General features: G+C 46.4%; 2 protein-coding genes across 2 annotated transcripts in view; one reads left to right on the plus strand and one right to left on the minus strand.

Annotated features, from left to right (window-relative positions):
* DNAAF10 (dynein axonemal assembly factor 10) overlaps positions 1-14,476 on the minus strand; it is a 90,529-nt gene extending 76,053 nt beyond the window's left edge. The window contains exon 1 of the mRNA XM_075338055.1: positions 14,218-14,476. Coding sequence (XP_075194170.1) covers positions 14,218-14,403 — 186 coding nt within the window. The 5' untranslated portion in view covers positions 14,404-14,476. The remainder of the gene's footprint in view (positions 1-14,217) is intronic.
* A 255-nt stretch (positions 14,477-14,731) lies between these two features.
* Positions 14,732-22,815, plus strand: PNO1 (partner of NOB1 homolog). The gene is made up of 7 exons (XM_075339270.1): positions 14,732-15,002; positions 17,080-17,229; positions 17,878-17,961; positions 18,774-18,834; positions 20,117-20,234; positions 20,547-20,617; positions 22,385-22,815. Exons 1-7 carry the CDS (start codon positions 14,847-14,849, stop codon positions 22,450-22,452), a joined length of 708 nt encoding a protein of 235 aa, XP_075195385.1. The 5' UTR covers positions 14,732-14,846; the 3' UTR covers positions 22,453-22,815.
* Positions 22,816-22,911: the final 96 nt, after the last annotated feature.

Raw genomic sequence — 22,911 nt, forward strand, 5'->3', positions numbered from 1 at the left:
CAGGTAAGGGCCGGTCACACCAAGTACGGATTTTGATTTAGATTTCTTAGGTTCATTCACTTTGTGTTTTGATCATTGATACAAATACACTTCTAATTTTGAAAACATTCTTTCTTTGGAGCATTGCTTCCACACTTATCCAAAACCTTTGACCAGTACTTTATGGAACCACATTACAGTATATCACAAAAGTGAGTACACCCCTCACATTTGTGTAAATATTTTATTATATCTTTTCATTGGACAACACTGAAAATATGACACTTTGATGCACAGTAGTCAGAGTACAGCTTGTATAACAGTGTAAATTTGCTACCCTCTAAATAATGCAACAAACAGATATTAAGGTCTAAACTGCTGGCAACAAAAGGGAGTACACCCTTACGTAAAAAAATGGCCAAATTGCGCCCAGTGTCAATATTTTGTGTGGCCATCATTATTTTCATGCACTGCCTTATTAACTCTCTTGGGCGTGGCGTTCACTAGAGCTTCACAGGAGCCACTGGATCCTCGTCCATCCTCCATGATGACATCACAGAGTTGGTGGATGTTAGAGACTTTGAGCTCCTCCACCTTCTGTTTGAGGAGGCCCCACAAATGCTCAATAGGGTTTAGATCTGGAGACGCTTGGCCATTCCAGCACCTTTACCCTCAGTTTCTTTAGCAAACCAGTCTTGGAGAGTCATTTGGGTCGTTATGTTGAAATACTGTCCTGCGGCACAGTTTCTGAATGGAGGCAATCATTATCTGCTTCAATATGTTATAGTATGTGTTGGCATTCATGGCTCCCTCAATGAACTGTAGCTTCCCACAGCCGGCAGCACTCATGTAGCCCCAAACCATGACACTCCCACCACCATTCTAGACTGTACAGTCATGGCCAAAAGTTTTGAGAATGACACCAAAATTCTATTTTCACATGATCTGTTGCCCTCTGGTTTTTGTGTTTGTCTGATGTTTACATCACATACAGAAATATAATTGCAATCATATTATGAGTACCAAAAGGTTATATTGACAGTTAGAATGAGTTAATGCAGCAAGTCAATATTTGCAGTGTTGACCCTTCTTCAGGACCTCTGCAATTCTCCCTGGCATGCTCTCAATCATCTTCTGGATCAAATCCTGACTGATAGCTGTCCATTCTTGCATAAGCAATGCTTGCATTTTGCCAGAATTTGTTGGTTTTTGTTTGTCCACCCGTCTCTTGATGATTACCCACAAGTTCTCAATGGGATTAAGATCTGGGGAGTTTCCAGGCCATGGACCCAAAATCTCTATGTTTTGATCCATGAGCCATTTAGTGATCACCTTTGCTTTATGGCAAGGTGCTCCATCATGCTGGAAAAGGCATTGTTGGGCGCCAAACTGCTCTTGGACAGTTGGGAGAAGTTGCTCTTGGAGGACATTCTGGTACCATTCTTTATTCATGGGTGTGTTTTAGGCAAGACTGTGAGTGAGCCGATTCCCTTGGCTAAGAAACAACCCCACACATGAATCATTTCAGGATGCTTAACAGTTGACATGAGACAAGACTGGTGGCAGCGCTCACCTCTTCTTCTCCTAATAAGCGGTTTTCCAGATGTCCCAAACAATCGAAAAGGGGATTCATCTGAGAAAATGACTTTACCCCAGTCCTCAGCAGTCCACTCCCTGTACTTTTTGCAGAATATCAGTCGGTCCCTGATGTTTTTTCTGGAGAGAAGTGGCTTTTTTGCTGCCCTCCTTGAAACCAGGCCTTGCTCAAAGAGTCTCCGCCTCACAGTGCGTGCAGAAGCACTCACACCAGCCTGCTGCCATTGCTGAGCTAGCTTGGCACTGCTGGTAGTCCGATCCCGCAGCTGAAACAGTTTTAAGATACGGTCCTGGCGTTTGCTGGTCCTTCTTGGGCGCCCTGGAGCCTTTTTGGCAACAATGGAAGCTCTCTCCTTGAAGTTCTTGATGATGCGATAGATTGTTGACTGAGGTGCAATCTTTGTAGCTGCGATACTCTTCCCTGTTAGGCCATTTTTGTGCAGAGCAATGATGGCTGCACGTGTTTCTTTAGAGATAACCATGGTTAACTGAAGAGAAACAATGATACCAAGCACCAGCCTCCTTTTAAAGTGTCCAGTGGTGTCATTCTTAATCATGACTGATTGACCGCCAGCCCTGTCCTCATCAACACCCACACCTGTGTTAATGGAACAATCACTAAAACAATGTTAGCTGCTCCTTTTAAGGCAGGAATGCAATGATGTTGAAATGTATTTTGGGGGTTAAAGTTCATTTTCTTAGCCAATATTGACTTTGCAAGTAATTGCTGTTAAGCTGATCACTCTTTATGACATTCTGGAGTATATGCAAATTGCCATTAGAAAAACTTAAGCAGTAGACTTTGTAAAAATTAATATTTGTAGCATTCTCAAAACTTTTGGCCATGACTGTAGGCAGGACACACTTGTCTTTGTCCTCCTCAGCTGGTTGCTGCCACACACACGACACCATCTGAACCAAATAAGTTTATCTTGGTCTCATCAGACCACAGGACATAGTTCCAGTAATCCATGTCCTTAGTCTGCTTGTCTTCATCAAACTGTTTGTGGACTTTCTTGTGCATCATCTTTAGAAGCTTCCTTCTGGGACGAGTCATGAAGACCAACTGGATGGTCTGAGCACTGACAGGCTGACCCCCTCAACCCTTAACCTCTTATTAATACAAACATTTCCATAGTTCCTACAAGAGGATATCAAAAGACATTATAGACTACTCCAAAAGGACTACATGAACAACAAAGAAAAATGGAGTTTCCAAGTCAATTAAAATTGTAAATTTTATTTCATCACAAAATTGAATAAATTAATTACAAAAGATCATATACAAAAGTACATTACAGAAAAAGTGAGGCAAAAGAAGGGGAGCAAAATACCCCCAGGCAAGGTGATATGGCTACAATTACATGTGTGGGTTAAATTTTAACCTTTTTCAGGAAGGGTACAATCCAATTACAACTGCATTCCTATCAGCAGTGGATTAGGCTAAGTTCACATTTCCGTTGTTTTGTATCAGTCACATGCGTCGCTTGACGCATGTGACTGATGCGCTGTACAACGCTGTACAACGGATGACAAAGAACAGAATTCTTTGTCGGACTCCGTTGTGTGCGGGGGGAGCGAAGAGCGAGGGGGCGGAGTTCGGGGGGGGTTGAGCCGAGCGGGGCCGTGGCACTGAGGACGACAGTGCCGCAGGGACTGCAGGACAGGTGAGTGTGTGTGTGAGTGTGAGTGTGTGTATACATGCTAAATGCGGGAGGGGGCGGAGCCGAGCGGGGGGCGGGGCCAGGCGCTGGGGATGTCAGTGGCAGTGCTGCGGTCTGCATGGCTGGGGACAGGTGAGTGTATGTGTGAGTGTATGTACATGTGCGGAGTGCAGGAGGGGGCGGGGCCGAGCGGAGAAGTGTCGGCCTCCCTGCACACGTAACCAGACTAAATATCGGGTAACAGCAAAGCACCCAATGTTTACCTTGGTTACCCGATATTTACCTTGGTTATGGGCGTACACCGCTTAGCGCTGGCTCCTTGCACCGTAACCAGGGTAAATATCGGGTAACCAACCAAAGCTGGCTACATGTGCAGGGAGCCAGAGCGCATGCGCAGCGAAATCCGACGGATCGCGCTGCTCAAAAAACGTTACAGGCTGCGTTCCTCCCGCCTGGCGGTCAGTCGTTCCACGACTGATCAGTCGGGCGGAGGGCACAACGCAGCATTATCAGTCACAATCCGCTGCTCATACAAGTCTATGGGAACAACGGAATCCGCTAAACGGATTCCGTTGTTTACAAGAGCAGCGGATTGTGACTGATACATTTTAGCGGAAATATGAACTTAGCCTTAGTCACAATGGACGTTAGTAAACTGCAGTTATTTGCTTACCCATTTAAATTCACAATTGTCCCCACAGGAGGTTAATGTGCCCACCAGAGTATAATAGAACCCTCCAAACGCGCATTTTCGCGTCAGTGTACTTCACCACTTCATTTATGCCTTCCCTGATGAAGCGGTGAAGTACACTGATGTGAAAACGCGCATTTGGAGGGTTCTATTAGGCTATGTGTCCACGGAAGAATGTAGCTGCGGATTTTTCTGCATCAAAATCCGCGGCTTTCCCGCAAAATCCGCAACTTTTCAAAGGTGCGGATTTGCCGCGGATTTACCGCGGAATTGCTGCGGATTTGATGCGGATTTTGGTGCGGATTTTTTTTTTTTCCCAATTTTAAAGCCAAAATCCGGATGAAAATCCACAACAATAATTGACATGTTGCAGATTTTTCCGGATCAAAATCCGCACGAAATCCGCTGCGGAAAAAATCCGCAGCATGGGCACAGCATTTCCAAAATGCCATAGAAATGGCTGGGAGGTGCCTGAGCTGCAGATTTTCGGGAAATCCGCGGCTTTTCCGCGAGAAATCCGCGGCAAAATCCGCGCATTTTCCGCAGCGTGGACACATAGCCTAAAGGCCCCTTTACACACTGAGACTTTCTAGCGATACCACCAGCGATCCCAACCTGGCCGGGATCGCTACAAAGTCTCTGATGAGCTGTCAAACAGGCAGACCTGGCCAACGACGCAACAGCGATCCGGACCTGCAGAACGACCTAGCTAGTCATTGGGGATGTTGTAAAGCAGCTTTTTGAAAGGGAAGTCGCTGTCCCCTTTACACACTGAGACTTTCTAGCGATCATGCTGCACAGCGGGAAACAAAGGACCAAAGAATGGTCCTGAGAGATGTGTAGCGATCAGCAACTTCACAGCAGGGGCCAGGTCACTGATGTGTGTCACACACTGCAATGTCTCTGGGGAGGTCGCTATTACGTCACAAAACCGGTGACGTTACAGCGATGTCGTTTGCGATGTTGCAGTGTGTAAAGCCACCTTTATACTCTGGTGGGCACATTAACCTCCTGTGGGGACAATTGTGAATTTAAATGGGTAAGCAAATAACTGCAGTTTACTAATGTCCATTGTGACTAATCCACTGCTGATAGGAATGCAGTTGTAAGGGCTGGTTCACACTAAGCGACAGCGACAACGAGGTCGCTGTTACGTCACCATTTTCTGTGACGTAACAGCGACCTTGTAAGTCGCTGTTATGATCGCTGCTTAGCTGTCAAACACAGCAGCTGAAGCAGCGATCATAACCGCGAGAGCAGGGAGCCGCGCACACTGCTTAGCGCTGGCTCCTTGCTCTCCTAGCTACAGTACACATCAGGTTAATTAACCCGATGTGTACAGCAGCTACATGTGCAGAGAGCCGGAGCCGGCAGCACAGGCAGTGTGAGAGCTGCGGAGGCTGGTAACTAAGGTAAATATCGGGTAACCACTAGAGTTGAGCGCGGTTCGAGGTTCTCCAGTTCTAGGCTCGAGTGATTTTGGGGGCTGTTCGAGATCGAACTAGAACTCGAGCTTTTTGCAAAAGCTCGATAGTTCTAGATACGTTCGAGAACAGTTCTAGCAGCAAAAAGCAGGGCTTTTTACAGCTACAGTGTGCAGGAGCCATCGCTGGCAGCCTGCCAGAAGCTGGTAACCAAGATAAACATCGGGTATCCAACCAAAGCGCTTTGGTTAGTAACCCGATGTTTATCCTAGTTACGTGCAGGAAGCCCACACTTCCCCGCTCACCTCACTCCGCCCCCTCCTGCCCGCGGCATGTACACACACACACACACACACACACACACGGTCCCGCTCGGCTTACCTGCGGTGATGAAGTCCCGCCATCCCGACCTCAGCGCTGTCACTGTCCTCCATGGCCGCTGCTTGTCACATCACCTCTCGCTTCCGACCCGAGACTGACTAGCGGTGACGTCACGGGCCTCTCGCGATACTTGGTGTGAAGGCGCCGGTCATTGAACTCAGTGACAGGTGCTGTCAGTGTGCTGGAGATCAGCGCAGGTAATGTACCTCGCTGACAGCAGCACTTGTCATCCCCTGCAGTGACCTGGGCTGACCCATTGATGTTAGCTCAGGTCACTGCACTGCTCTCCCAGCCAATGGGGAACATCCTGCTCTTCATTGACTGGGACAGTGTGGATCATCATGGAAACCCCTTGGATTACACCAGACCTGGATTTGTTTTTCTTTCTAATAAATTGGTTAAAGAGGGAATGTTTTGGGGAGTGTTTTTTCAAATAAAAATGTGTTTGTCGTCTATTTTTTTTTATTACTGACTGGGTTGGTGATGTCGGGTATCTGATAGACGCCTGACCTCACCAACCCCAGGGCTCGATGCCAGGTGACATTACACATCTGGTATTAACCCCATATATTACCCCGTTTGCCACCGCACCAGGGCGCGGGATGAGCTGGGGCGAAGCACCAGGATTGGCGCATCTAAAGTATGCGCCACTTCTGGGGCGGCTGCGGCCTGCTATTTTTAGGCTGGGGAGAGTCCAATAACCATGGACCTCCTTAGTCTGAGAATATCAGACCCCAGCTGTCTGCTTTACCTTGGCTGGTGATCCAATTTTGGGGGGACCCCTACGTGTTTTTTTTTTTTTTCAATTATTTATTTAATTTAACATAACAGCGTGGGGTGCCCTCAGTTTTGGATTACCAGCCAAGGTGAGGTTGCCAGCTGTGGCCTGCAGGCTGCAGCCGTCTGCTTTACCCTAGCTGGCTACAAAAATAGGGGGAACCCTACGTCATTTTTTATTTTTTTTCATTTTTTTGGCTAAATACAAAGCTAAGCACCCCTTAGTGCTACATGAAAGGCACCAAAGGGTGCAAAATTACAAAATGCAGGAGAGTGGGACATTATGTGTCTTTCTGCCATTATAATGACAGAAAAGACTGATATGAAGTGCACAAGCACAAGAAAATCACCAGAGCGCTCTACGCTGTGAAAAGCAGTAGAAAATGGCACTGGAGTGAACATGTGACCGCCTCATGTAGGATGAAGCTATGGATCCTGGGTAAATTTATGCATTTACCCTCATTGTTTTTTTGCAGTACACAAAAAAAACGGAAGGCACACGGATAACAAACAGATGACATACGGACCGTCTACGGAACGAAAACGGATGCCACACGGATGCACCCGTGAAAAAAAACGGACTGTTTTTTGCAGACCACAAAAATGGATCGGTCGTGTTAATGTAGCCTTATTCTGATCTGCCGTTTATAAACAGCAGGCAGAAATAAGTGAATAACGCCCCCCAGTGTCAGAAAATCTCCAGGGTTTCAGGGCTAGCTGAGACCCTGGAGATCATGATTCAGGACGGTTTTTCTGGTCCCCGCTCACGTGATCACAGGTATACACCGTACACCGATGATCACGTTACAGTAAATGACAGCGCCGGTAAAAAATTATTTATCTCCCATCTGGCATGAACAAACACTTCTCCACTTCTTCTCCACTTCTTCTCCACTTTTTTCTCCACTTTTTTCTCCACTTTTTTCTCCGTTCTTTTTCTATGGTCGGTCTACCCATTAGCTCTGCCATGCATACTGTAGCTCTACACCTACTGCACATGTTACTTTATGATTGACATCTTTTCCGTACCAGAGCTGTCTAAGCCTACTCTGACCCCATATTTGTCATTACTATATTGTCCTTGTACTGTATTATGACATTTGTATCATGTGTTTCATTTCTTGCTGTGTTGCAATTTTTTTGCTGCATCCCAATTGTACCTCTACATTGTTCGAGTTTATGTTATTGTTCTCTCACTCTTATGTGATACTGATTATTGTCATTTTTCATGATTACATGCAGATAAGTCCAATCTGACGAAGGCTCAGGCCGAAACGTCATTTGTAACTTGTTTTGGACAAAAACATATATGCTTATGAAATTTTTTTTTTTCTTAATACGGACCAATAAAGAGTGATTTTGCATTACTATCCGTTGTGACTTACTGACTTAGTCTGGGAGATTTAGAGTGCCGAGATTACTCACTAATTTTATCTATTATTACCTCTGAGCACCTATATACCAGTGAGCAGAGCTTCCTCTACAGTAGTTCTCCTGATTAGGCATGCCCTTACCTCATGAGCAGGGCATTGCAGCTTTGGTAGCAACCATTACGACATGGACTCTGCTGCTGTGGACCCGGGGAGAGTGAGTGCAGATTCATTGCACCCACACTCCTCACATGAAGGGTCCGCACTCCTAGAAAATGGGGGATACGTTCCCTGAGTGTCTCCCCCCCATATTCTAGACGGTCCAGAGTCGTCGTGGGACCCCTTTATTTCTTTTCTTACAATAAATTGGTGAAAGAGGAAGTGTTTTGGGGACTGTTTTTTCAAATAAATTTCTTTTGTCGATTTTTTTTTTTTTGTTAGTACTGACAGTTTATGATGTTGGGTATCTAATAGACGCCATGACATCACAAACTGCTGGGCTTGATCTCAGGTGACTTTACAGCTAGTATCAACCCGATTTATTACCCCGTTTGCCACTTCACCAGGGCACGGGATGAGCTGGGGTGAAGCACCAGGATTGGCGCATCTAGTGGATGCGCCACGTCAGGGGTGCCTGCGGCCTGCTATTTTTAGGCTGTGAAGGCCCAATAACTATGGACCTTCCCACCCTGAGAATACCAGACCATAGCTGTCCGCTTTACCTTGGCTGGTGATCCAATTTGGAGGGGACCCTACTTTTTTTGTGTAATTATTAATATTTATAAAATAATTATAAAAAAAGAGCCTGGGGGGACCTCCACATTGGATCCCCAACCACGGTAAAGCTGCCAGCTGTGGTTTTCAGGCTACAGACGTCTGCTTTACTCTAGCTGGCTATCAAAAATGGGGGGACCCAACGTCATTTTTTTTTTAACTATTTTTTAAATAGAAAAAATTAATGGGCTTCCCTGTATTTTGATTGCCAACCAAAGCAACGACAGGCAGATGGGGGTGGCAACCCATAGCTGTCTGCTTTATCTGCGCTGAGAATCAAAAATACCGCGAAGCGCTACGTCATTTTTTTTAAAGATTTATTTTTACAGCACTGTGATGTCCAGCAATCAAAATACAGGGAAGCCCATTTTGTTTTTAGTTATTTACATAAATAATTAAAAAAAATATATATGGGCTCCCGCTGCATTTTTTGTATTGCTAGCTAAGGGTAATCCAAGCAGCTACTGGCTGCTAACCCCCACTGCTTGGTGTTACCTTCACTGGCAATGGAAAATCCAGGGAAGCATTTTTTAATTTTTTGGCCAAAAAACTACAAAAAAAGGACGTGAGCTTCGCCATATTTTTGTATGCTAGCCAGGTATAGCAGGCAGGTGCTGGAAGAGTTGGATACAGCGCCAGAAGATGGCGCTTCTATGAAAGTGCCATTTTCTGAGGCGGCTGCAGACTGCAATTCGCAGCAGTGGGGCCCAGAAAGCTCAGGCCAACCTGTGCTGCGTATTCCAATCCCCAGCTGCCTAGATGTACCTGGCTGGACACAAAAATGGAGCGAAGCCTACGTCATTTGTTTTCTAATTATTTCATGAAATTCATGAAATAATAAAAAAAGGGCTTCCCTTTATTTTTGGTTCCCAGCCGGGTACAAATAGGCAACTGGGGGTTGGGGGCAGCCGTACCTGCCTGCTGTACCTGGCTAGCATCCAAAAATATGGCGAAGCCCACATAATTTTTTCAGCAAAAAACTTCTGCATACAGTCCTGGATGGAGTATGCTGAGCCTTGTAGTTCTGCAGCTGCTGTGTGTCTGTATGGAGAAGAGCAGACAGCAGCTGCAGAACTACAAGGCTCAGCATACTCCATCCAGGACTGTATGCAGAAGTTTTTTGCCCACCAAAAAAATGACGTGGGCTTCGCCATATTTTTGTATGCTAGCCAGGTACAGCATGCAGCTACGGGCTGCCTCCAACCCCCAGTTGCCTATTTGTACCCGTCTGGGAACCAAAAATATAGGGAAGCCCTTTTTTTTTTTAATTATTTCACTTATTTCATGAAATAATTAAAAAACAAATGACGTGGGCTTCGCCCCATTTTTGTGTCCAGCCGGGTACAACTAGGCAGCTGGGGATTGGAATCCGCAGCACAGGTTAGCCCGAGGTTTCTGGGCGCCTCTGCTGCGAATTTCAGTCCGCAGCCGTCCCAGAAAATGGCGCTCTCATAGAAGCGCCATCATCTGGCGCTGTATCCAACTCTTCCAACAGCCCTGGAGCCGGGTGGCTTGTTGGGTAATCATGAGTTAATACTGGCTTTGTTTTACTAGCTAGTATTAAGCCAGAGATTCTTAATGTCAGGCACGTTTGACCCGGCCATTAAGAATCTCCAATAAAGGGTTAAAAAAAAGACACCACACAGAGAAAAAATACTTTAATAGAAATAAATACACAGACACATTAGAGACTCCATCTTTATTACCCCCTGTCAGCCCAATAAATCCCCAATAAACCAGCGCTGATAAGAGGTTTTTAATAGAGGCTTAAATTATAAGCAGCAATTTCAGCGTTCCAAGTGCCTTTAAATGAATTTGAAGAAACTGCACTTCAGGATTGTAGTGAGGATTGTAGTGAGGATGAGGTGCCCCAGCCCGTCACTTGATGGGCTGGGGCACCTCATCCTCACTACAATCCTCACTACAATCGGGAAGCAGCGTGCAGCCTTCACTCCGTGAGTGATCAGTGCTGCTAGCGGTAACAGCGGTAACGCTGACAGACGCGTTACCATAGCAACGGTGCTCCCGGAGCCGCGGTTAGCGGTGACGTCACCGCTAACTGCGTTGCTATGGCAACGGTGATCTCCGTTAATGACCGGCTGTGTCAGCCGGTCCCTAACGGAACGGGGAGTCGACCGTGTGCTAGAGCATATCGCCGGTACACGGCGATACACAAATGTGCACCGTGTACCGGAGAGATGCACTCGCAGGTCCTACATGACGTGTCATAGTCATGTGACCAGTCTGTAACCAATGAGATAATAGCCATGTGACTGGTCACATGGCTATTTTGACGTCACGATAGGTCCTGCATCACTGCTGGCAGTGCAGGTCACCGGGAGGATTCAGCGATCATCGGATGGAATAGCGGCAGGAGACAGAGTGCAGGAGGGATCGCGAGGACCGGTAAGTGTTATGGCAATGTTTATTAACTGTTTGTGTACATTTATCATGCATTTTTATGTGTTTGTGATTGCCTCCCATTATAGCCTATTGGTTCTAGTTCGGTTCGTCGAACCGAACTCGAACGGGACCCCCGTTCGGCGAACCGACCTCGAGCCGAACCGCGACCGGTTCGCTCATCTCTAGTAACCACCTTGGTTACCCGATGTTTATCTTGGTTACAGCTTACCGCAGCTGCCAGATGCCGGCTCCTGCTCCCTGCTCGCTTCATTTGTCGCTCTCTCGCTGTCACACACAGCGATGTGTGCGTCACAGCGGGAGAGCGCCTTTGAAGAAAACGAACCAGGGCTGTGTGTAACGAGCAGCGATCTCGCAGCAGGGGCCAGATCGCTGCTCAGTGTTACACACAGCGAGATCGCTAATGAGGTCACTGCTGCGTCACAAAAAACGTGACTCAGCAGCGATCTCGGCAGCGAGCTCGCTGTGTGTGAAGCACCCCTAATTGGATTGTACCCTTCCTGAAAAAGGTTAAAATTTAACCCACACATGTAATTGTAGCCATATCACCTTGTCTGGGGGTATTTTCCTCCCCTTCTTTTGCATCACTTTTTCTGTAATGTACTTTTGTATATGATCTTTTGTAATTAATTTATTCAATTTTGTGATGAAATAAAATTTACAATTTTAATTGACTTGGAAACTCCATTTTTCTTTGTTGTTCATGTAACCCTTAACCTCTGCAGCATATTTCTATTTTGAAAAGACAACCTCTGGATATGGCGCCGAGTACGCAGGCTCAACTTCTTTGGTCAACCATGGCGAGGCCTGTTGTGAGTGGAACCTGTCTTGTTATACTATTGTATGGTCTTGGCCGCCGTGCTGCAGCTCAGTTTCAGGATGTTAGTAATCTTCTTATAGCCTCGGCCATCTTTATGTAGACCAACAATTATTAGCGGTGTTCTAACTTTTGTTGCCAGCGGTTTAGACATTAACGGCTGTGTGAATTATATAGAGGACATCAAATTTACACTGTTATACAAGCCGCACACTGACTACTTTTTATTGCATCAAAGTGTCATATCATCAGTGTTGTCCTAAGAAAAGATAATAAAATTTACAAAAAAGTGACGGGTGTACTCACTTTTGTAATCTACTGTATATACATTGTAAATAAATAAAGTGCCGTGCATTCAGAAGCGCGGTCACAGCAAACACATGTACGCGTGGCACTGCTCGTGATGCTGCATTGTATAGCATGTAAGTACACCCCTGTTGGCGTGCTACCATGCTAAAGAGGGCGGACTACTCTGGGGATATAATGCCCCTGGGACTAGTCCCTGTGCTCATTAGCATACGGTAAAAGATCTTTAGAAATACTTTTTCTAAAGATCTCTATCTATGATACTAGATACAGGGACGGTTAGGCAGGGATTAGCAAAATATACCCAGAACTGCTCGTGATTCTGTGTGCATATTGCACCTGACAGGTTCCCTTTAAGATCCAATGATGTAGAGTGAAATACGTCCACTCAGTAGTAAGAGGTTAATGCAACCAATAGAACGCTTACGTTTTGTAGTTTATCTCTTTGGTACAGCCAAAAAGGATACATTTGTACTAGTTCCTGTAATAAATGGGGACTGCTGTCATACTTAGGCCGTGTACACGCAAAGAGATGCAGAAACGTCTCCAAACAAATACTCAATGTGCGCACATAGCCTTGGAGCAGGGGTCAGGAAACTCGTGAGCCAGATGTGGCTCTTTTGATGGCTGCATATGGCTCACAGATAAATATAATAAATATAATTTTTTTTAATAAAAAAAAACAAACAAAAAACCGTATTTTCTGGTTTGTAAGAAAATACGGGGGTGCGTCTTACAAACCGCACATGGCTTACCGAGGCGGCAGTGGTGGCGATACTGCAGGCTCGTGGGGTTTTGCGGCGGCGAGCATCACTGATCTGTTGGCTACTTTAAATCTCCCGCAGTTGATCAACTTCAAGAAAATGGCCGTGGAGGCAGCGTGTGACAGATAGGACTCCGCAGCCATTTTCTTGAAGTCCATCACATCGATCTGTGCCCGTGCAGCGGCCATTTTTTTGAAGTCCATCACATCGATCTGAGCAGGTGCAGCGGCCATTTTCTTGAAGTCCATCACATCGATCTGTGCATGCGCAACGGCCATTTTCTTGAAGTCCATCACAACGATCTATGCACGCGCCGTGGCCATTTTCTTGAAGTCGATCTCGTCAACTGCAGGAGAATCAAAGCAGCCCGCCGCCATGACAACACACGAGCCAGCAGCAGTATCGCCGACCCTCCTGAATTGCGGCACCTTCTCTTCTGTGCCCGCAGCATCGCCTACCCTGTCTCCTGGGACATTCTGAGCCGCTCCACCACTGCTCCCCCTGGTGAGTATGGCTCTCATGGAATTACATTTTAAAATATACGGCGTTCATGGCTCTCTCAGCCAAAAAGATTCCCAACCCATGCCTTAGAGAGTAAGTCTGCTGATGTGTGTGATCTTATGCCTTCCTTCATCTGAGGCACAAGGCAGACCTCTGTACCGAGCTGGTCCCCATATCTACTGTGACAACTGGATACGCAGATTGGGGGAGGGGGATTTAAAGGGGTTCGAACAAAGTTCATAATAATCAATAGATCTTGCAATAATAACTATTAATACTAATAATTTCCACAATTGGATGTGTTTAAAAAAATGTTCCTGTGTTGAGATAATGTTATATATGTGCCCCTGCTATGTACTGTGTAATGGTCGTGTCTGATCGTACAGGGACATAGTCTGACCATACCACAGCTCCTGGGCAGGGAGAGCATACAGACATTACAGAACGGGATCACAAATAATTCTCTGTGATGTAAAATACTTTTACAGACAGGGAAATGTTTTACCTCACAGAAAGAATCTGTGCACTCTTTTAGGCTCCCCCCATCCCTGTACATAGCGGAGCTGATGCACCGCATTATATTATCAGCACTGATCACATTATCATTATCATATTGTTTCCTCCATCTTGGCAGTTGCTGGTTACCATGACAACGTGTATACACTGACAACGCACCAGCCTGACACCGGGGCACAGCACACACACTGCGCCTCTCTGCCTGCAGATGGCGGAGCCCGCGATCCGGTACTGACCTCCCGGAGCAGCTTGGCCTCCCCGTGCTGGATCTCATAGATCTGCAGGATCCCGCTGCCCCTCGCTAGATTTCCCAGACACACGAACTTGGCGCTGCACGGGATCCATTTGCAATCGAACAAGGTGTAATTCACCGATTTCTGGGCGTGAGCAATAATCTGCGGCTTCTCCAGCGGCGACGACATCGATGCAACCGTACAGACGTGCGGAGCCACTCATCAGCGACCCAAACACACCGGCTCCGCCCACGCCTGACGTTACAACCCCAGCTGAAGCCTCGGGCTGCCCTCCTCCTGCCTGTTGAAAATTATCCAATAAAAACGCCATATTTTCTTATATTGTTCCTTTATCACATAAATAACGTGCTGTAAAAATAAAAAAAATGTGTTGAAGTTTATAAGATCCAGTTTTCTTTTACATAGTATTTAAAATGAATATATTAATAAATAGGCAATAATTGAACAGCTCACTCACGTGGTACAAGGTGAAGCGTTCGTGAGGGCCTGTTCTGGGGACATCATTGTGAAAATGATCTATTTTCGCCTAATGCTTTAGCCCCGCCTCTTTCTCCCCGGATGTCTCCGCTGTGCACGTGTTAGTGGAGGAGACGTAGTTTTTAGTTCTAACTATGGACACGGAGAGCGCGGCCGGTGCCGGGGAGGCCTTCACCACAGTCACCAAGAAGGGCAAGAAGAGGCGGGCGGCCGAGGAAAGACCCATGGAGACCGGGGAGCAGCCCAGGAAGAGGCCGAGCTTCCCACCGATATCTGGGGACAAACTGATGGTATGTGGGGGCATCAATGATGATGTCTGAGGAGAATGGGGGCGCCCCGCGCGAGGGCAGCCGGTGCTGGTGGGCACAGGTTGCACCAGTAATCTCTGCCTGACATGATCAGCAGCAACCAGAGCCGGCTTTGATTGATACCATTTAGCTGCCGGTAGCAATCAATGACTGGCGTTCGTATAGGTGCGTGTGTATAGCCCACACCGCTCTGTGAGAAGACGGGCAGCACGTCGCTGTGGAGGTGTTGGAGCCGGGCATCACCATTTACTGTGTGAGGGTAATTTCACACTTGCGTTGTTTTCCTTCCGTCACAATCCGCCCTTTTGGAACACAGCGGAATCCGTTAACTGATTCCGCTGTTTCCCATAGACTTGTATGGATGATGGATTGTGCCAAAAGGACCTGTGTTGCTTCTGCTGGGCGACGCTCCGTTTCCGCCCAGCGGGAGGAACGCAGCATGTAACGTTTTTTGAGCAGCGGAATCCTTATTATTTCACTGTGCATGCTCTCTCTGGCTCCCTGCACCTGTAACCAAGGTAAATATCGGGTAACCAAGCAAAGTGCTTTGCCTAGTTATACCCGATATTTACCCTGGCTACGTGTGCAGGGAGCCTGACACTTCCCCGCTTGGCTCCACTCCCTCCCGCACACCACGACGCATGTATATACACGCACGCGCACTCACACACACTCACCTGTCCGCCTCAGCGCCATGGCCCCGCTCAGCTCCACCCACCCCGCACTCAACCCCCCGCACACATTCTCCGCGGCCGAACCATCAGCTGATCACCCGGCGGCCGGGAGCGATCAGCTGATCGTTCACAATAGTCTGCCGCTGGTAAACTGTAAAAAAAAAAAAACTGATTCCGTTGTTTTGCAGCATCTGTTGCATCAGTCACACAACGCAATGTAACGGATACCGTTCAACTCAAGTATGAAACTAGCCTAAGGAACAATCTGATATATGTGTTAGGGCCATGTCCTTCTTGTGCTTCCTGCTGTGAGCAGCTCGTGCAGGTCACACCTTGGCTCAATGACTAGCTGAGATCTGTCTGCACATGTGCTGCTTGCGGCACCATTTTGTTGGAGACCGTCAGATGTCATTGTGCTCATGCATGAAGACCGCCGAGAGGGGAATGTGCTGCGGGAGGTGCCAGCACGTAATATAAAAAAGCTCATACAAACACGGGGGGCCGGACCCACAGTCCTACACTGAGGCACAGACAGAGGATATTGCACTAAAATCTATGTCATGAATGAAATAAGAACCAGGCTGCGGATTTCAGCTCTGAAGGCAACTCTGGAGTCAGTACAACAGCCCCATCAGGGCCAGATCTTTACTGTGTTAAATCATGATGACACTTTCTTGCTAAGGGGCTATAGAAGTCTTTAAATAAGCATTAAATATTGTAAATGTGACCCTCTTCTGACGTGTCCCGCCCGTCACACACAGCAGCGCCTCTTCACCTTATGACACTGGGGGCAGACCCTGGACAGAGTATTTAGTAGCTGATGTTTCCTATGGCCTGGCTGGGTCTTGTAGTGCGGCGTCTGTTATATCTGGTCCTTTGTTTGCTCTGGGCGGCTCTGTATCCTCTAGTGCCGCACACTGCGATATTCAGTGCTCGTATCAGCAGATTGTATAACGTTACATGGTTCTGTATCATATCCTGATGGTTTTCGGACCTCTGCTTGCTGTCTTTTGTTGGGCGCCGTTGCTCTTCTTGTTCCTGCTCTAATCACTCGGCTTTGATGTAAGAAGTATTGGAGAATTGTTTAGTTTCAGGCTCCTTCAGACGTTTGGCAATCAGTCTAATCTCGGATGGCGTTGCCTGCACTGGCCCAACCCAGGCTAGCCACCTATATGATGTGCGGCCTATCCAAGTACTGCGATCCGAGGTCATGGCCGTCTGAAGGAGACCTAAGGGCTTGTGGGGTCCGGCCTCAGCTGTGCCCCTCTCATTATTGTGCGGTGTTACTACCCTCCACTCACTCCATACAAGTAACGATGAGTAACGTCTGGGGGAGGGGCAGGAGTATTTCTGATTTTGGGATAATCTTGCATTTCTCTCCTCAGGGAGACAAAGATGAGATGCGGACGATCCCGGTCCCGTCTCACAGGTACACGCCTCTGAAAGAAAACTGGATGAAGATCTTTACTCCCATCGTAGAAAACTTACAGCTCCAAGTGCGGTTCAACCTGAAAACAAGAAATGTGGAAATAAGGGTGAGCGGCGCCAAGCTATACAATGTTCTGTGCTTTAATCCACCGTCTGATAATCCAGAAATCCTGACTGAAGTGGAGTACATTGTTGCTGTGGACCTCTCGTTAGTTGTATCCATTGTTGGCATAGTTGTCTGGCCTGTGTCAGCGGGTGCTCGGTGTGCCGCCGGCCGGTCTAAGTCTTCAGGGGATTTTACAGACCTCCGTGGTCCTCGTGGCTTTTTCCAGGACTCCATTAATGACCAGATGTAGTTTATGTACAAGAAGTAAAATACAGGCTTGCTCAGGAGATTAGATGTATGGATCCAGGACAGGAAGTGGAGACGTCGCAGTACAACAAATGCCTGACCACTGCGGACTGTGATTGCCTGCAGCGGTCAGGTGACATTCAGCACAACACTAGATGGTTTTTCTGATACGTCATACTTCACGCTGCAGCCGATCAGAAAAAACATCCAGTGTTGTGCTGCATGTCACCTGACCGCTGCAGCCAATCACAAGCCACATTGCAGCCTGTGCTGGATCCAGGTGCCGTTAGGGGAGAATTATCTTATTTTTCACACTTCCAGCTTTTATTTTGGGCTGACACCTTTTATTTCCTATATGACGCCTAGAAATGGTGACTTTTTTTTTCCCCTCCCCTATCTACAGACTTGTAAAGAGACAACAGACGTCGGCGCCTTAACGAAAGCAGCGGACTTTGTGAAGGCCTTTATCCTGGGCTTCCAGGTGGAGGTGAGATGTTACTCCTGGGATTGTGTATGATGTGTATGGTCACATTTATGGAAGACTAAACACGAGGTAAAGCTGCTGTGCGAAGCGCAAGAAAATCAAAAGCATCACCTGATGCTGAATGTAAGCATAGCTTTTGTTCTGAGACTGGATGTTTTATTTCAGAAATATGTGCAAGTAAAGTTCCAGCAATGCACTGCTATTTGATTGACAGGTGCAACTTGAAGGGAATATGTGGGTCAGGTCTTGCTGTCTATTCCCGCCCGTCTGTCTGCCTGGCCTTCCTCCCACAGATGTTAATTCTGGCGCACAGACAGGGACGGAAATAGATAGCAAGATTTGACCCACATATCCCTTTCCTGTTGCACCTGTCAATCAAATAGCAGTGCTTTGCTGGAACTTTACTTACACATTTCTGAAATAAAACATCAAATCTCTGAACAAAAGCTATGCTTACATTCAGCATCCTAGCACCAGTATAACACTGGCTTTACTTTATATATGAAAATACTGCTGGGTGGTTCCCTTTAATTCTCACTTGTGCATTGGGCCGTGAAGGGACCTCTACGGACATGGACCTGCTGGTGTTGGCCATTGGTCACACTGAGAAATGTGTATAATGAATGGGACAGCTGTCTGACACCTGCAGTGTGCGCAGACGTCCAGGACCAACCCAGCTAATGGCCGCCGCAAAGATAATACTGAGCCTCTGCATCTGATCGCAGCGACCTTCAGACCAGGCAGACGGGAGGCATCGCTCTCCTGAGGCTCGCGGCCTCCATTTTCGGATTATTAATGCTCGCTGTCTTCTCCAGGATGCGTTGGCTTTGGTTCGACTTGATGATCTCTTCTTAGAATCGTTTGAAGTCACAGATGGTGAGTTGTTGAGCTGCTTCCCCAGTCGGTGGGGAGTAGCCGTACATGTACACGTAGGATGGCTTCCGCTCGCCTCCCCCTCCTGTATGGGTACTTCATTAATAGAATTCTCCACTAGGGGCATTTATTTAGTTTTTTCTCAGAAGTACAGTATATATTTTTGGTTAAAAATCAATTTGCAATTGCATTATGTTTAATATTTTGTACAGGTCAGCTTACATAGACTGTTTGTTTGTTTCCCCGCATATTCCACTTTGGTCTGTGGTCATAAATCAGCTGAGAGACAAATAAGAGTTGCAAACGCTCCCATCGGACAGTCAGAATGGAACTTACTGACACATTCTCAGTTAACTCGTTCTACAGCCAGCGATTGAAAGCAAACTGTGCAAAAATTTTAATGACATTTTTAGCAAATAATACTTGCCATATGCACAGGTTGAGTGTTTTAGTGAATTTTTACCTTAGTATTTTAAGCTAAAACCAGAAATAGAACAATCAGAGGCAAAGTATAATAGAAACACAAGCACCACTTCTGTATTTTTTACCCACTCCTGGTTTTCAATAATCACAAACTCCACAAAAAGTCACCGTAGGGAATTTAATAATCAAAAATCCCCAATTCAGAGCAAGCATGTAGCACTCGAAGTAAAGGGATAGTGACCATAACAACTGTGTGAATATAAAATGCCAAAATTTTATTAAAGAATTATATTAAAAACCATTCATATTGTGTTGCAAAAAATAGAAAGATATACCCTTATTTTAGCAGCAGAGAAACAGGACCTAAAGGTGCATAGTGCAATTACCGACCATTTAAATATTACCAGAGTTCTTAAATATGTAAAATTATATCAAAACAAATGTCAGTATTCTGGTACAATCTTTTAAGGTGCCTAGTAAGATCCGGACATACGTAGTAAATATAACTGAATCATAGTAAGAAACTAGTTGTTTTTCGAAATGTATGAAAAAGTTCGCTAGCTTAATATGTGGTCTGGTGATCCTGTTTGCTGCATACCCCGACGCGCGTTTCGTGCATGATTCTTCTTCAGAGGGCGCTCTATATATTTGGCTGCAAATACTGAGATAAAATACTGACCAAAGACAGACATAAAAACTTGTAGACAGATATCGTATCTGATACCAGTTTGCCACCAACACCTGCGGGGAGAGCCTTCAGGAGCCCCCATACACACTAGATTCTTGATGCATGACGTTGGTATTTGTGTAATATTAAAGGTGTTTGTTTTTTGTTTTTTTTTTTCCCCTTCCCCATCATCAGTCAAGCCATTAAAAGGAGACCATCTTTCTCGTGCTATTGGAAGAATAGCTGGAAAAGGAGGGAAGACAAAGTTCACCATAGAAAATGTGACCAGGAGTAGGATCGTTCTGGCTGACTCGTGAGTATACACTGCAATGTCTGCAGGGAAATAGCCCACAGGTTCCCTTTTGCTTGGGCGAGAGTGGGGGGCGCAGTGGGAGTCATTTTAGCTTTGATCTGCTCACATTTTATAAAATCCTCTTCAGTCACTTTCTGGAAATGTTCCTTCACCAGTGCAGCATTGCTGTATCGCTACCTTCCCGCTAGGCACGAATATAGGATCTATCGCAGATGGCCATTGGCCTTTGCTAGCCCTATTGGATCTGGTTCTGGTGCCTTTCAGGAAATATAATCCTGATAATTACATAATATATTTTTTTGTTTATTATAGAAAAATACATATTCTGGGATCGTTTCAAAACATCAAGATGGCGAGAACGGCGATCTGTAACCTCATTCTGGGTAAGGATCTGCCACTACAAACATGGCTGCTCCTGATCGGCACCTTCACTATTTACTGTTCTCATGCAATTGTGCATTTCTATATCCGGTTGCTTTAACTTTCTCTGGGTGATTTGCTCTTTCCCAGAGGTAAAGCGCTTGGGCTTTTAGGGGAGTCTCAGCCAGCACAATGACTGTTCAAACCAAACACCGGCGCTCAGGGCACCCTTGGTGCAGCCAAAAGCAGCTCATTACACATTTCCCCCTTACTTGTTTTCTATCTATCTGTCTTCTCTGGCTCCTACAAAAGCCAGAGCTGTCTGTCTAAGAGCAGGAGGGTGTGGATAGAGGGGGAAGACCAGTTGGTGGGAAGGTGCGCTGAATGGTTTGGATGCATCGGGCGTCTGTGCTTGGTTTCAGTAGCTCTTTTGTGCTGACAGATTCCTTTTACCTATAACACATTCGTGTTGCGTCTGTCTCATGGGGCTCTTGCCATCCTCTTCTGAATTGACATTACCGGTTATTGCTTGGACTAGCCAATCTTAAATTTAAGTGTGTCGTAGCCTGTGTTTTGATAAGTTTGTCTAATCTGCACCTCAAGTTGCATAGGATGATGTAGTGTTGTAAGGCCTCACTGTAAGCTGGACACTAGATGGAATAGTAATGAGTAGAGTTGAGCAAATACAGTTTGCAGGAGCCTGGTCCAGTGGACATATTAGTATTGGAGTGTGTGCCCACGATCAGTGTTTGCAGAGTTTTGGCTGCAGTGTGTTTCAGCTGCGTTGTACAGCACAAGCACAGTGGATGGGATTATTAGCAATCCCATGCCCACTACATGTATGGCCTGCAGCGAACACTGACCTGTGATGCGGCTTTCTGAGCTGCAATCCTGTCAATTCTTTGCTGCAGAGTCGCAAGCGTTCTCTGTTTTCAGAATACAAGTGAGACCGCAGCGCCCCGAGCCCTGATTGTGGGCACCAGCAGCTGTGGTCTCCTGCGGAGGAGCCTCGCGGCCCTTCAGGTCAGGAGCTGCTGCATCTAGGACACAGCGGGTCCTGATCGTGAGCACGTGCACTAAGTGATGAGTGAGCACTACCATGCTTGAGTGCATGAAAAGAGCAGTCAGACGCTCGGACAGGCTCGACTCATGTATCGAGAATAATTGAAGTCAATGAGGAACATGAGAATTTTTCCAGAAGATCTTCTTAAGCATTTTTTTTTTTAAGTCTCTCATTGACTTCTGTTATACTTGATACACGTACTGAGCACCTGTACATGGTGGTGCGCTCATCACTAGTGGGTATCTGGGTGCACCTGCCCAAAGCACTGCCAACCTCCTCCTGATTACAAGGCCCCATGCAATTTCCTGATTGGGGCATGACACACATCTTACCTTGTGCCAGGCCTACTAATCAGAAGCGGAGCCTGGGATCCCGGGAGATACAAGGTTTACACGTCAATGGTCTGGTGCCCGATACTATCTGCGTCACTACTGGACCAGGGTGCTACAGCTCTAGTAATGAGGTCTGCTGTTTTGAGGGTTTGCTATGTAAGCGTGCTATGGGCTGCTCAGTGCCTTGGGTTGGCCCAGTCTTGAGGTGTCAGCATCTGTGTCTTGCTCAGGTTTCAGCCTCCCTTACCTCGGCCGTGTCTCTGGGCACTGAACACCTTGTTCTTCTGGGCCTCCAGGGAGGTGGCAGTTTTGGAATATGACAGCACTGGAGGATAATGGGGTCGTGGTCTCCTCACTTTTGATTTTATAATTGCTTAATTTTCTCATCCCAACAGGAAGCCCCATATCTAAAGTCTATGGAAATATACGCGCAGTGGCAAGCAGAGCAGCAGATCGGTTTTAACCCTGTAATGACCCTTCTACCATCATGGCTGCTAGACTGCAGGTGCTAACTCAGCCATGTGCAATCAGAACTGAGACATCAATGGAGTAACTGAGAGGAGACCTGTGAAGACTCGTGCGCTCAACCAAATTTGACTTTCATCTTCATGGGAAATAATTCTTGATACTATTATTGGAAATATATAGAAACCAATGTACAAGCTAAAATTTGCAGACCCCATAATCTAATGCGTGCACATCCGAAGGCTTCATCCACTCTTGTCTACTGTAATGGAGGACTGAAAAGGTTTCTTTGTCAAATACTGGACGGTGGATTTATCATGGAAAACATCCGTAAAAGATACAATAAATTATTTACAAGTTTTATTGTTTTTATATATACTCATTAGATAGGCCATGTGTGTGACTAGCCTATTCTGTATAGCTGTACACAAGTATTTGTAGCGTACCACGGGGCCTT

Source organism: Anomaloglossus baeobatrachus, chromosome 3 (assembly GCF_048569485.1).
Source record: "Anomaloglossus baeobatrachus isolate aAnoBae1 chromosome 3, aAnoBae1.hap1, whole genome shotgun sequence".
NCBI classification, from domain to species: Eukaryota; Metazoa; Chordata; class Amphibia; order Anura; family Aromobatidae; genus Anomaloglossus; species Anomaloglossus baeobatrachus.